A 14,922-nucleotide genomic window follows, 5' to 3' on the forward strand; every position below is an offset into this window, starting at 1 on the left:
ACTAGGATACATTTAATGGCAACTGCCAACTGATGGTTAGTGAGAAGGGAAGCCTTCATGATAAGACTAAGAGTTACTCTGCGCTTCCACACCAGGCTTTGTAGAACTGTACCTTTGTATCAGTAGAGAGAGTATAGTGCTTCTGCCTTCTTGAATCCCACCTTCTCTATATTTTGGAGTCTGGATTTGTGTACAAGTCTGGAGATAAACAAGTCCACACAATCAAAGTAATGTGTTGGTGGGGTTGTTTGTTTGTTTTTGTTTGTCTGTGGTTGGGTTGTGGTGTTTGTTTTGTAAACTGTCAAGCAGTCTATTTTGCTGCGTTTGACAGTCAGGTGTGCAAAGATTGCGTCATCTTTAATTTGTACCTTCATTTAACTTTTAAATAATATACTGCACAAGCATTTGCACTCAATCATTATGAATTCTAAATTTAAATTTAGAAGCTACTTGGGGAATATGGATGGTAAAATGAATTTTTTTTTTCATTTTTCCCCCTACCAGGTATTGTACATATGTTTGTTTCCTGGATTTAACTATATGTGAAGCAGCTAAGAAAGATCATTTATTTCCCATCAATTTTCAATACTTGAAATACTTAGTATGGGTGCTAAATTATCTGGAGGTTCTTCTAATGTCATAAATTATACTGAGGGCATCAATTTAATTTGAGGATATTGTTTGAAAATGTGTTGAGTGGCTCCTGACATCCACTATTTCCTAATCATTTGCCTAGCTAATCATGTTGAAAGCATTACCCAATTTGCTTGATAACTCCGTTTACTGTTATATATTTAAGTTTAGTATTCATCAGGATCTCCTTCTAACTAGGCAGACTTTTTCTTGCTCAAATGTGAAGAGTTTGATTTTCAAAACTGGTGTGTGTGTGTGTGTGTGTGTGATAGACATATGGAGAATGATACAGTTGAGTGGACAAAATGGACATCTTTGCTCACACAACTAGCTATGAACATAATAGGACCTATATACTTTCATATACCAGACTTGCATGCACCACTCTGATATTTGCATGTGTAGTTTGTGTTCACAATTGCACATACCCATGTCTAAAAATCTCAAAAAAATTGCGTGGAATCATTTTGGTTCCGATCCAAATTCAATTGTTTATGTATGGTCTCCTCTATAAAAGACTTGTAAATGAACCTTTTTTCCATAGTGTATCTTATTTCATTTTAAAGGGCAGGCTTTCATTTTTTCTATCCACTTTCATGCTTCTTCCAGCAATAATGAAAGATTTGGCTCAGAGACTTGTGGATCCAATATTCCACCTTTAAATTTCCATTTGGCTTTGCCAGGTACTAACTCTAAAATATCTCTTTTTACTGAGAACTCCTCCAAAAGGTGCAGCTGTGTGCTGGTTTCATCTTGCACTTTGCAGCTATGTTGGCAGCGCTTAAATGTAAGGTATGCTATCGTCTCCCTCCCATTGCTTTTGCCTTAGAGCTGTTCAGGCCTGCCTGTATTGGTGAGAGAGAGAAGAGCTCTCAGATTGGAGGGAATCCTGACTTCTGTTTCATCTGATTGGTTATCACTATGGCAAGGTAAAAATAGAACTAGTGGAAAATTCAGCATTTATGATGTGTCATCAGAAGGCTTACTACTATCTGAGATACGTACTACTTCCCAGACTTAATGGCTAGCAAAGAAGGCAGTAGTAGTTTATAACAACTTGTGAGAGTCGTGATATTTTGGAGACAGTGGGATTTTTAAAAAAAAGTTACGGAATTTGTTTTGTGAAAAGCAAAATGATTACTTTAAGTGAAAAACTGATATTGGATTGTAGCAAAGGAATCTACAAAGTTGCTCAGATTCTTAAGAGTGGATTTGGTTCTCCAAACCTCTGTGCTGTGCTACAGCATGCTTCAAAACAAAAGATAATTTTAAAATCAGGTACTAAATGCAGGTTGCATGAGGGTTTGATTCTTTGTACTTTCACTGAAAATGGCATGCTTAAAAGGGTTTTTCCCTCCCACAGTAAATCTCCTGATGTGTACTGTGTTTTGCTCTAGAACATCTAATCCATGTTCAGGACGTCCTTTAATGATAACTTGTTTTATGGCTTCAGAAGTTGAAGCAGAGACTTTTTTTCCAGAGTTGGTCATATTTTTTCCAATTCAATTACTGCCATTTCCTTTCAGTATTTTAAAAGTGAAGGGCACTGTGCATACATTTGGCTTTCTTCTGTGTAAATGTTATGAACTGGCATTTAGTTCTGAGAGTGGTGTAAAGTCTCTATTCTGGCAGACATATGTTTTCTGAGGTCTTTCATCTTGAAATGACTATAATTTTCTGTCTTGTGCCAAACGTAGAAAGACTAAATTACCAGTGACAATATAATGCTATGGGAATTTTATAAAGGAAATACATTGAATAGCATATGTAGCAGCAGAGAATAGAAAATTGTAGAATTGTTTAAAAAAAAATTTGTTTTAAATGGTATCTCTTCAACTTTTATATTGTGACATTTTGTCAATGTTGATGACTTGTGCGTCTATGTTGTTCAGTTAAATTTCCCTTTTATCAGCGTATTAAAAGACAACTTAACGTTTTAAAAAACTTCCTTTATATTTATAGCCTTTTGTTATAAACTCCTTATTTCTGTTGTGTGTTATTATTGAAATGGGGATTTGTAGCCCAAATAGTCACGAATTCAAAAATATTTGATCACTTATGCAGTTATGAAACAGTATTATTGTGGTTTCAAAAATATTCTAAGTATTTGCAAAATTATCAGTTTCTCCGATGTAATAGTTATCTGTAGCTGTGGGAAAAAATGAAACCAAAATCCTTCAAGCTCTCTATATTTTATTATATTATGTTTTTTTCCTCTTTAAAACAAACATTTTCATTTGAGAAGGAGTATGGGGGGAGGGGTGTTAATTTTAAAAAAGATTAAAGTTGCTCTAAATGTGTATATTATATATGTAAATATGTACGGTGTTTCCTTTTCATTGAAGTCTTTATAATCCAATACTGATGTATCAAAAGAGGATTTGAGCACAGGTCAAATAGCTTGTAAATTAGGCATGTGCTTCAGATACTGCGTGTGTGTTGAAAGGCCATCATCAGCACTTTTACATAGGCACTGGAAAATCCATGACCTGATTTTCAGAGGTGCTAAGCACCAGCACCTCCTCCTGATTGAGAACATCACCAGTAGCTAAGATATGTGGGAAAAAATTAAGCTACTTAAGTGCCTTAAGATGGATTTAGGTGACCAACCCAAGAATTTGGGTGGAATTTTCAAAAGTGTCTAAATGAATTGGGAGCACAAGTCCCATTGAAAAATCAGCTCTGTTGTAGCAGGGCAGATTTCAAGATCAAAAGATGGGACGAGGGGGTAGTGTTTCTTTTGTTTTGGAAGAGAATGGTTTTATGTCTCAGACAGGTTTTTACATCATTGATATAAAGTCTTTAGCATTTCAGGGTATTTTTGGAAATGGGTAGTAGACCTAATGTCTGCTTCTGTTTCCAGAAGAATGACATGACAGAGGACTCTGTTTACATTTTGCTGTCACCTCATGGATGCTTACATATGTTGCCATAAGTCACCTGCTTAAAATGTAAGTGAAAAGCAAAGGAAGTAAGATAGGGTCTGGAGAAGCTTTCAGTTTTGGAGTAGGTTGGAGGCTGTGTCCCTCCATCTTTGCCCTTTTGAAAAGAAACCATGTTTTCTGAGAGAGTTCCCTGCCTTCCCTGTGGCTTCCTCCCATGACATGAAGCCTTCAGGGGACACCAGAAGCATAGGTTTTCATTTTTGGTCTGCCTAAACTACACCTTTAACTTTCAGAAACAAAAATCAAGTTAGAAATTAGTTGAAAGGGTGTTCCTTTTCCTAAAGACAACTTAATTTTTCTAAATAGGCATTTGTAATGTGCCTATTATCATAGTCTCTAGGCACTGCTCGCTTAATTTGACGTAGTGTAGCACTCTAATTCCTTCTGTTGTATGAACCAAAGAGTATATTGTGGGTTAAGATCTGTAACTGGGCCTTCCCTGCCCTGCTCTCTCCTCAAGCCTTTCATCCTGGATGTCATTTACCCCTACCATCCACTTTTTCCTCTCCCCTTCCTTTCAGTTTTGTGTAATAGCTCTGCATCTTGCCTTCAGTTAGAAGAATGAGGTGAGCATCTCTGCTCCGAGCTCATGCCATTTCATGACTTGGCAGAAGGGAGGTGGGAGAGTAGTAATTAATGCAACTAACTGCCTAAGGGGGCAAAAGGTTATTTTCATCATGGAAAAAATGTAATCTCTATTTTTAAAACACATTCTCACCTTGATATTGGGAGGGATTTTATGCCTTTGACTTTCCAAACATCAGAATGAGACTTATTAATAGTAGTAGTAGTGTTAGATTATATCTTGCAATTGGTATTTTGTAATTTGAGGATTTTCTTGGCAGAGCCTTTGATTTGACACTGTCATATTCTTTGAATAAATGTACATTTATTATAGCAGATTCATAAATTCTAAGGCCAGAAGTGACCATTAGATCATCTAGTCTGACCTCTGATATATACAGACCATTACATTTCACCCACTTACTCCTGCACTGAGCCCTGCACTTTTAGTTGTCTGGCTAAATCGTATCTTCCCAAAAGACGTAAATTTTATTTGAAGACATCAAGAAATGGAGAATCGGCCACTTCCTTTGGTAGTTTGTTCCAGTGATTAACTACCCTCACTGTTAAAAGTTGTGCCTAGTTTCTAATTTGGTTCTTCATATGCCTTTTTCCACTACATCAAACAGCATTTTAGTAACTGGTATTTTCTCCCCGTGAAGGTACTTACACACTGCAATCAAGCCACCTCTCAATCTTCTTTTTGATAAGCTAAACAGAGGAAGCTCTTTAAGTCTCATTGTAAGTCATTTTCTCCAGCCTTCAAATAATTCTTAGGACTCTTTTTTGCACTCTGTCCAATTTTTCAACATCCTTTTTAAAATGTGGACACTAGAACTGTATGTAGTATTGGTCTAACCAATGCTGTATACAGAGGTAAATCATCTCCCTTCTACTCACTACTCCCCTGTTTATATATCCAAGGACTGTGTTGGCCCTTTATGCCACAGCATCACAATGGAAGCTCATGTTCAGTTACTTGTCCACTATGAGCCCTACATCTTTTTCCGAGTCACTGCTTTCAAGGATCCAGTCCCCCATTCTGTAAATATGATCGGCATTCTTTGTTGCTAGAGATAAAACTTTGCATTTGGCTACATTAAAATGCATTTTGCTTGAATGGGCCCAGCTTACCAAGTGAACCAGATCACTCTGTTTGGCTGCTTTATCCTTGTTATTATTTACCCCTCGGCCAGTCTATGTGTTAGCTGCAAATTTTTATCAACAGTGATTTTATATTTACTTTCAGGTCACTGGTGAAAGTGTTGAATAGTGTCAGGCCTGGTGCTGTTCCCTGTGGAACTCCACTAGAAACACCCCTGTTTGATAATGATTTCCCATTGAAAACTACTTTTCATAGGTGCTAGAACTAAGAGTGTGAAGGGTGCTACCGCACCCCCTGGCTTGAAGTGGCTTCCATTATATACAAGGTTTACAGTTTGGTTCAATGGCTTTCAGCACCCCCATGATACAAATTGTTCCACCACCCTTCTATTTTTTGAGCTCTGTCAGCCAGTTCTTAATCCATTTGATGTATGCTTTTCTTATCAATATTCTATACTTCATAATGTCTAAATTCTATCAATTGGTATCTGTTTTCCCTGTTTTTTCCATTTGTTATATATTACTCATTTATTTCTAATTTCTGTATTCACTTCACCACTGAACCAGGATGGACTTTTAGCCAAAATAGTCCTTTCTGTAGATTGTGGAATCATGGCTTTTTAGCCATCTAATAAACTCTTCTGAAATAATTCTCAATTTTCATTCACATTTTTCTGTCTTAATTTTTCTTCCCAATAAATTTTGTTCATAATATTTTTCAGCATTGTGAAATTAACCCTTTTAAAGCATAAGGTATGTATATTACTGCTTGGGACTGTCCTCTGTTTGCCCATATTGAATTTAATCAGGTCATGATCACTGGTCCCTAGGCAACCACCAATTTCTAATCCAGTGATTAATTCATCTTTATCCATCATAATCTGTTGCTGGCAGCTGTTTAATAAGAATATCTTTCTGTAAACGTCCTAGCTTTCCAAAAATTAAACACAACTGCTTTTAAACTTTTAAACTTTGCATTTATCACAGAGCGAGAACGTTCTTTTATTCAGTTTGTTCTTTCAGTAAAGAAACTGCATTGTGTGTGAACTGACTTTGGATAAAATCAGTATGCAGCTTTGTTTCAGTTTGCAAAAGATTCATTTTAGAATATCTTATTTTTATTCTTTATTGATCATTGTACAAAACAGGAGGCTCTCTCTGCACCACGGGGCATATATTGTCAATATTGTGAACCTATAAAAATTAAAACAAACTGCAACTGTTATTGAGCTTTTGCATTAATATGACATGTTGGTTGTTCCTGCAGAGAGTTCATACCAATAGAAATGTGTTTCATTCAGTAGATTAGCAGTTGCAAGGAGATATGTATATAGCTCCCTCATCTGGTGCACCATAGGAGAACTGTTCTTTTTTTATCCACCTTTAAGAATTTTATATGGATTCTATATGGCTTCTGTGTGGATTCTACACTTTTTACTTTTTTTACTTACCTTCCTCACAGCAGTAGTGAAAATTTATTAGTGATTTATAACGCATTTTTTATATTCTCTGAATGAAGGTGCCATAAAAATGCATTTTCCTTACTGTTATTGTTTATCATCACTATTCAGTCTTGGAGAATGGATTTGTGTAAATACAAAAGGTGAGGGGTTGGAATATTGGAGGTACAAAATGTCATGAAGTGGACGTCTTTGCTTAATTAAAAAAGAAAAAAAATAAGATAAACAAATTAGGGAACAGTTACTAGGATTTTGCTAATTATGTACTGGATATTTGTCTTTAGTGTAAATATAACAGTGATATTTAGCATGTGAGGGTTGTTTTTTTTAAATTACTGGTAAGTAATTATGTAGTGTTCTAATTTGCATGCAGAACAGACGAGCAAAATGTCTACATGGACTTTCACAGCTGATAAAATGAATTTGTTCAGTGTTTAAAAATTAACCAGTTGCATTATATCTCATGACTTTCATAAACTGAAATTGCATCTAACTGTAGCTTAACTGATTTTTTTTAACAGCTTTTACACTTCCAGATCTTACAGAGCAATTTTTGCCTCCTGACGTCGCTCCACCAATTCTTATCAAGATAGTGGAGGCTATTGAAAAGAAAGGTATGCTGATGAACAGTCTGCCAGTGTTTTAGTGATGTTTGTGAATGGGGACTGCAGGATCAGGCCCAGAGTTTGTACATTTCCTACCAAGGGTTTGTAATGTATCACATTGCTCAATTGGTATTCAAGCAAATCTAGTCAGAGCCTTATCTTGTTGGTATGTGCTCAACAGAGGTTACTTGGGTTATAGAGGTAATAACATAGCTTATACCACCTGACACCTGGTAACCTGCTACAGAGCAAAAAGAGAGATTTTTGAGGTTTTGAATAATATAATACAAATATCAACTGGCAGCAAGAGTAATTGCAGAAACGCATTGCCATGAGATAGCAGGGGAAAATATCTCAATGCTAAGTCTGGGGAGGTATTTTTTGCCCTCCAAAAGGCAGTCCTTTATTGCTACTGTCTGTTCAATCGGCCCGTATTTGTTGTATGCCCTTTGACTTTTCTCCCTTCCCATACTTCCAGCTGTCCCCCTCTGTACTGTTCCCTTCCTCCCTATCCCTGCTGGCCTTCTCAGTCCTTTGCTTCTCTTCCCTCCTGTTTAAATAACCTATTCTCCGTCCATCTCTTTCCTCCTAATCCCCTTGTCTCTTTCCCCAGCTTCTGATGCTGATGTCACCTTCATCAACCTTATGTGATCAGGAGATGCCCCCTGTTCCCTGCTCTCCTAATGGCCATTTAGCTGGGAGTGGGAGGGCAAGACAGGATTTGTGGCCTGGTTACTACCAGTGTCAACACTTTGAGGGTTGGGAAGACACAAACGTTTGATGGGTGGATCAGGGGCTGCTGATGCCAGTACTGAGAGCCAGAGTTTAATGGCAACCAGCATAGTCAGTCACTGTTTCTAGGAGACCATACTGAATGTTATTAAATCATATATGACCTGTATCCCTGGGCATGCTCTTTAATATAAAATATAGAGCAAAAAATTGTACATTTATTATGGTGGCTTTTATTTGGAAGGATGTCTGCGCTTTAGAGTATACCTAGGAATCCCTCCCTCCACCACTGAAATGGTGCTAATACAGGGCAACTGTTTAACATATCTGCAGCAACACCGCCCAGTACTGACAGCTTACATACTGTGTGTGCTCTGTATGTCTGAAGTCAATAAAATAAATATGCAGAAAACCAGATACCGATTGGCTTTAGGGTAAGAACAGTAAAGTATCCCCCCCAAAAAGAAAAATAGCCCCTTCGGCTCTGGATTACACACACTATCACAGTGTAAGGAATTATTTATTCTCGAGCAGTTTTTCAACTGTTCTTTTCCCCTTGAGGCAGGCCGTGTTTGTTGTCTCTGCTCAAGTTGTATTGCTGGGGTGGCAGGCCCTGAGTGTCTCTCCGCTTTTGGTAGGACAACTCCACTTCATTTTCTCTGTCTCCTCCCTGCATCCCATCTCTTCTCGCCTTATGAAGGCACTTGGGAGAGATGGGGCAATAGAACACGCACAAGGGAGCAGTAGTTCCTAGAGGGTTTAGGGCCAGCTGTTCCTTAGCTGGAAAGGTACGTAGAGTGGCAGGGAAGGGCTGGGTGTTTCCTACTGAACTGCACTCTGCTCCACTGCAGGCAAACCTTTACCTTGGCTAGTACACACTTCTCCTTCTGCTGGTGTTGGTCTCCTAAAGCCAGCGCACAGCAATTTGTTTGAGTGGCGGAGGGGGAGTGGGGGAAATGAGGGTTGACTGTATTTCTACTGTTTCTTGGCTGGCAGCTTCTGCTGGCCCAGCAGTTTGCAGGCATGGTATATTTTCCTGTGTGCTATATTGTTGCCCTATAAAATCAATAGCATACAGTATTTTGTCATGATGTATAAGAATGATACTAACTTATACTGTAAATGATTATTTGAGGACAATAGAAATATGTTGTTTCCTATATAAAGGCACAAGGGATATTAAGTTCATGTATCCAATGTATTGTGTTTTTAAGGTCTGGAATGTTCAACTTTGTACAGAACACAAGGGTCAAGCAGTATTGCAGAACTAAGACAAATTTTTGAGTGTGGTAGGTACAACTGTTCTTAAAGTACAAAATAGTTTTTGTATTAAGATTGAACGGGGGGTTTTTTATGCCCCCTATTCAAACTATATAATTTGATGCTTAGTTGATATTAGTTTTTATTCCATTGCATTTGCCGTAATATTAACCTTTCCACTTTCATGGAATAAATATTTTTCTCCAAGTCCCCATTATACTGGTATTTTGTCCAAGAATAATCAGTTTAATGTTGATTAGTAATTTAACTGTTGAGGACAAAAAAAGCAGGGAGAGGAAAGGAGTCTCATTCAGAAGCAAGATAAAGATGCACTGTCCCAATAATGCTGTGGGCTAAATTTTATTTATGCATGTACAGCTGCACACAATGTTGTGCATCCATTAATACATTCAGCCTTCTGCTTCCTTTGGCCCAATAGAAGGAGTTGGAGGGAAGCCTACTGGCTCTGCTGCATGTTCCCTGCCTGGTTCTGTGGTGATGGGAGGGAGGGATAGCTCAGTGGTTTGAGCATTGGCCTGCTAAACCCAGGGTTGTGAGTTCAGTCCTTGAGGGGGCCACTTAGGAATCTGGGGCAAAATCAGTACTTGGTCCTGCTAGTGAAAGCAGGGGGCTGGACTCAATGACTTTTCACGGTCCCTTCCAGTTCTAGGAGATGGGATATCGATATTTTAAGATGCTGGAGAGTGAGGGAAGAGAACCTACCTGACAATGCTACTCTGTGCAGGGATCTAGGTATCAGGGCAGTAGAATTCCTCCATTTCCCCTTCAAGTACAACATGCTTCCCCAACTCCTATCTCTCTCTTCTCCTCCCCTGTGCCAGAGTCCTGGGGTTTCAGACATTCATCTGGCTTCTCCCTTCTCTGGCCCCTGCAGTAGCCTAGTGGAGTGGGGAGATACCCACCTGGGTACTTGTCCTCTCGCCTCAAGACATACATGGAACTAGGGGTTTAGCAGCACCCCCTGGCTTGAAGTGGTTTCCATTATATACACGGTTTACAGTTTGGTTCAGTGGCTCTCAACACCCCCATTATACTAATTGTCCCAGCACCCTTGCCTCCAGTCTCCTTTAGCACAGATAAATTGTGATTCTTAAAAATTTAATAAAACCTAACCATCTAAATGAGAAATAGTTCCAGAGCAACAACCAGTCAAACTGTGGAAGAGCAGGAGCTCTACTGTTGTGGCGGGAGCGTTACCCAAGCTTCTGCAAGCCGTATGAACTTCCCCTTTCAGAGCAGTGCATGAGGGTACAAGGGCATCATACCACTGCATGAGGCTCGGAAGTGAAACTGATTACACGCCGTGTTATCAAAGGCACAAAATATGCAAACTCTAAAAAAGGAAGTAATTTTTCTACTCTTTCAATTTTAGTAATTAAAAGTAATTAAAGATTAAAATTGAGGAGGAAATGATTTTTGAGTTCACTATGTTTTAAATCTAGCTGGCATTATGATCTCAAATGATGGTAGAGAAAGGTATGGAATTGTGGGGTTAGCAACAGAAGCTTTATTCTTAATATTTTTGTTTTCAGCACTAACTTTCCAAACCACAAATACCTGAATTTCTTAATTTATTCAAAATCCATATAGAATCTCATATCTGCAAGATCTACCTGTATCCTGAGACCACTGTAAAACTGGGGTTTGCCTGTATTCTTCTTCAAAATTTAATTTGGTTGGAAAACAGGAAAATAAGGCTTTAGCCTTTGAGGAACTGACTGTCCTTCATTCCTGTTGAGCAGAGCTCATAATCTTTCAGGATAAGCCAGTAAAGGTGATCAAAAATAGAAAGGTCACAACAACAGCAACAACAAATAGCTTGCTTTATAGCAAATAGGTCCAGCTCTCACTAAAGCTCTCGTTCTAGTAATTTGAGATATTTCTTACAGACGCTGGACCAGTGGAACCCAGACTTGATCTAGCATAGAGAATAAAAGCCACAGTGACTAATGTAGTTTGAGTTCTTGCTCCGATAGACTGGGCTTTTTAAAGAATTATTTTCCTTTCTTCCCCTATTCCCCACCCCAAATTATTGGGCCCTTTGGAACTTCCTGGATTTGGGAGCATTTGGGAACTTTTGTGAGAGCTTCATGTCTGACAGGAAACCTGTCTGGCTTGTAATAAACACTTCTAAAATTTTGTTTTTTATTTTCACTTCTTGCATTCACTAAACCAGTGTTAACAGACAATCCTATAAGTGATAAAGTTCAATAGAATATTCTATCCCAAGTCGTAATTACACTAGCAGGCCAGGGGTCATTACAAGTGTGTAAATTCTAATTGCTATTTAAGAAACCAAGGACCCAATTCTGCAAATATATCTACATGTGCTTCAGTTTATTCACATAAATGTTTCCAGGTTCAGGGCCTGAATTGCTAATCAGCTATCAATAGAAATACTGCATTTGTACCCAGCCCTAAGTATGGATTGCTCCTTACTATAGTAGTGTTTACACAAAATATTTACAAGTAAAACATAAACCTGTTAAAAATATCCAGGTGTCTCGTAACCTTGCAGCCCTATAACAATATTACAAATATTGCCACAAGCATAATTTGTAACTTTATAGTAACATTTGAAAAGTATGCAGAATCCAGGGTCTTCCTTATATAATTTACAAGGTTGGTATATAAAGAAAGCAAGGTGTTTTTAAACATTGGTCACTTCAAAAATAATACCAGTGAAGGTATAACAACCTTCACTATGGGCCATCTACAGAGTTTGAACGCAGGACCTTCGTCACCAATATATAAACCACCACTACTATAGCTATAGTAGTAATTTTATCAAGTGACAGCTATAGTATGCTGTTAGTCTCTATGTAGATTAGCCACTAGAAGGGACATGAGACAATTTTCAAGCATGTTATAAAGCCATTTCTTGGGTAATAGAATTTGTGTTACTTATAACATTTTAACATAAATATTTTCCTGGATTGGATATTGACTCCCATGCATAATTTACATCTTATCATTTATTAGTCAGAATCTCTTAATGATTGAAGAAGGCTCTGACCCCTTAACTTTACAGTGTATAGCTGAACAATTTTGGTATCTACTGTGGGAATTCACTGCACATTGTAAATAATACATTTTAGCAAAGACTTGTTTAGATGTTTTCCGAGATTTCTTACAAATTGTTCTTCATACATCAGATTTGGGTTATCTGTTCTGGTTTGGTATGAAATGACAATTTTAAGGTACTCAGAAATTTTTAAATTGCATATGTCTGGGGTTTTTTTTTTTTCAGATGCCTCATCAATGGATTTTGAGCCAATTGATGTGCAGATCTTATCAGATGCTCTCAAGAGGTATCTCCTGGACCTGCCAAATTCTGTCATTCCAGCATCTGTTTACAGTGAAATGACTTCAGGAGCTCAAGGTATGAATGTGAAAGTATTTCCACTCACAGAGGGAGGGGGAGGAAGGTTTATTAGGATTGTCAGTACCCAGCATGAAGGGGCTGATACTGTCTCAGCCTACATAAAATGTGCGGGAAGATTTTTGCACACCACAACAGGTGGTGCTCATAAAACAAAAATAAGTCTTTTCCTCACTTATTGTATATTAGCTGGTTTTGATAAAAGCTGCTGAAATTACCTGACAATATAAATATAAATGAAAATTGTAAGATATTACACCGCTTGATGCATTTAGTCAGTACGAATAACTGCATGTACTGGTTAAAAAAAATCAAGGACTTATCTGTGTGCAGAAAGAGCTAATCGTTAACCTTTTATCAGTGCTGACAAAGTAAATGTATTAGAGAACACAGTGTTCTGAGGTCCATTGGCAGTTATGGAATACAAAGTAATAAATACATGAATATAAGGTATATCTTTGGCAGTGGTCATTTCAGACAGTACAGTTAACAACTTTCAGTATGTGGGCCTAGTACTGTTGCATGTTCTACAGGCAGGACATTGTGGTTGGTAACCTTCAAAGTTAGAAAAGCACCTGTGATTCTTATCTACTGCATCTCAGAATTACCCAATCATGTGTGACGCTAAACACAAGACAGACTTCTACCAGTACGCACTGCACATACTGTGGTTTTTACCAAACGAATGTTCTGTTTCCATTTTACATTTATTCAGTTGTTTTCTTCTGTCACTTGAGTTTTTCACTTTTGAAAAAGAAGAAACAAGAATCTGGGTTCTATTGAAGGACAGAATATTTTTTCTGTAAAATTGATACTTACCAGGGAACCATTTAATGGTTTCATTTTACTTTCTATTTGCTTGCAGAAGTTCAGAGCTCGGACGAATATGCTCAGTTGCTGAAGAAACTCATCAGGTCTCCAAATATACCTCACCAGTATTGGCTCACTCTCCAATATTTGCTTAGACATTTCTTCAGACTTTGTCAAACCTCCAGCAAAAATCTCTTGAATGCAAGATCCTTAGCTGAAATTTTCAGCCCTCTGCTTTTCAAATTCCAGTTAGGAAGGTATGTGAGACATCTTAATTATCTAGTATATTGTAACCATGATATGTGGCTTTGTTATACAAAATAGTTAATAAATTCATGTATAGGAATCATGCTCATGCTGTTATCTTTGCATTACTTTTCTAAAGGCATTTATGTAAGCCTTTACATTTTTTCCATTACATTTTACAGTTCTGATAATGCTGAACACCTCGTAAAAATCCTAGAAGTTTTAATCACAAGTGAATGGAATGAGAGACAGCCTGTACCAGGTAAAAACAGTTTGGATTTTAAAAAGTAATTGGTTATGGATGATTTTTAAATAGTTCAAAAATCAGTTTGATGGCCGTTAAACGTCCATTATTATTATTATTATTATTTTCAAATTAAGTAAGCTCATTGAACAAATGTATTAAAGTAATAAAATTATGGAAGTAAGTAGATATGCAGAAGAAGTTAATTTTTGTTTTCAAGGAACTATCCTTTACTCTGAAATCTTTGCATTGAATAATTTGTGCATATTTTTTCATAGCCTTAGAATTTGTATTACCTCTTACTGAACACTGTATGAAAAATCAAGAATGTGAGATACTTGAGAAGCAGTATATATTTACTTTTGCATTCCTTACTATTAAAAGCGGGCAAATTCTGAAGTCCTTTCTCAGCTCTCACTCAAGCCTTTCTAGGCATATTTCCTCAAAAGAACTGTGCCCAATGAGGACTGATTAAAGACCTCAAATTTGGACCTCTGTTTAGCTTTGTGCATTTTTCAGCCAGGTACGTGGAAAGATTTGTCTGTTAAAATCCACATTCTTATTAGTGCAGGCAGAATCAAAACTGGTTCAGGATAGCTAGTTGACACATTTTCACTGTCTGTGCTAGCACTCAGTTCAAACAACCAAAAGCAAAGGTTAGCAAACTTTATGCAACAGATTGTATTTGAAATCAAGTGTTCCTCCTTTTCCTAGTATGGGCGAGGCAGTGTTGCTAGACTTGTGCAAAGGAAATTGTGCTGCTGTGCAGCGCGACTTTCTCAGTTAAGCAAAGCAAGCACGTGGTGATATAGAGAAGCTGAAAGCCTTGGTTTACAGTAATATTAGCAAAGGGTACTTTAAAAAAGAAATTACCACGATGAACAGAACATTTTTTAGTGTTCCTCCTTCTCTGCTT

The 14,922-nt window shown here is 37.5% G+C and overlaps 1 protein-coding gene across 5 annotated transcripts in view; it reads left to right on the forward strand.

The window, feature by feature from the left end:
• Positions 1 to 14,922, forward strand: part of PIK3R1 (phosphoinositide-3-kinase regulatory subunit 1) — a 74,788-nt gene that overhangs the window by 37,243 nt on the left and 22,623 nt on the right. For 2 of the 5 annotated variants that reach the window (XM_065599061.1, XM_005301022.5), the window contains 5 exons: positions 7,228 to 7,320; positions 9,258 to 9,332; positions 12,575 to 12,706; positions 13,572 to 13,773; positions 13,945 to 14,024. The exons of 1 other annotated variant lie outside the window; for it this stretch is intronic. In XM_065599061.1, coding sequence (XP_065455133.1) covers positions 12,586 to 12,706; positions 13,572 to 13,773; positions 13,945 to 14,024 — 403 coding nt within the window. In that variant the 5' untranslated portion in view covers positions 7,228 to 7,320; positions 9,258 to 9,332; positions 12,575 to 12,585. Of the gene's footprint in view, positions 1 to 1,602; positions 1,912 to 7,227; positions 7,321 to 9,257; positions 9,333 to 12,574; positions 12,707 to 13,571; positions 13,774 to 13,944; positions 14,025 to 14,922 lie in introns of those variants that run through there. 2 more of the 5 variants (XM_065599060.1, XM_065599059.1) reach the window with 2 other exon arrangements.

This window comes from Chrysemys picta, chromosome 6 (genome assembly GCF_011386835.1).
Source record: "Chrysemys picta bellii isolate R12L10 chromosome 6, ASM1138683v2, whole genome shotgun sequence".
Taxonomy (NCBI): Eukaryota; Metazoa; Chordata; order Testudines; family Emydidae; genus Chrysemys; species Chrysemys picta.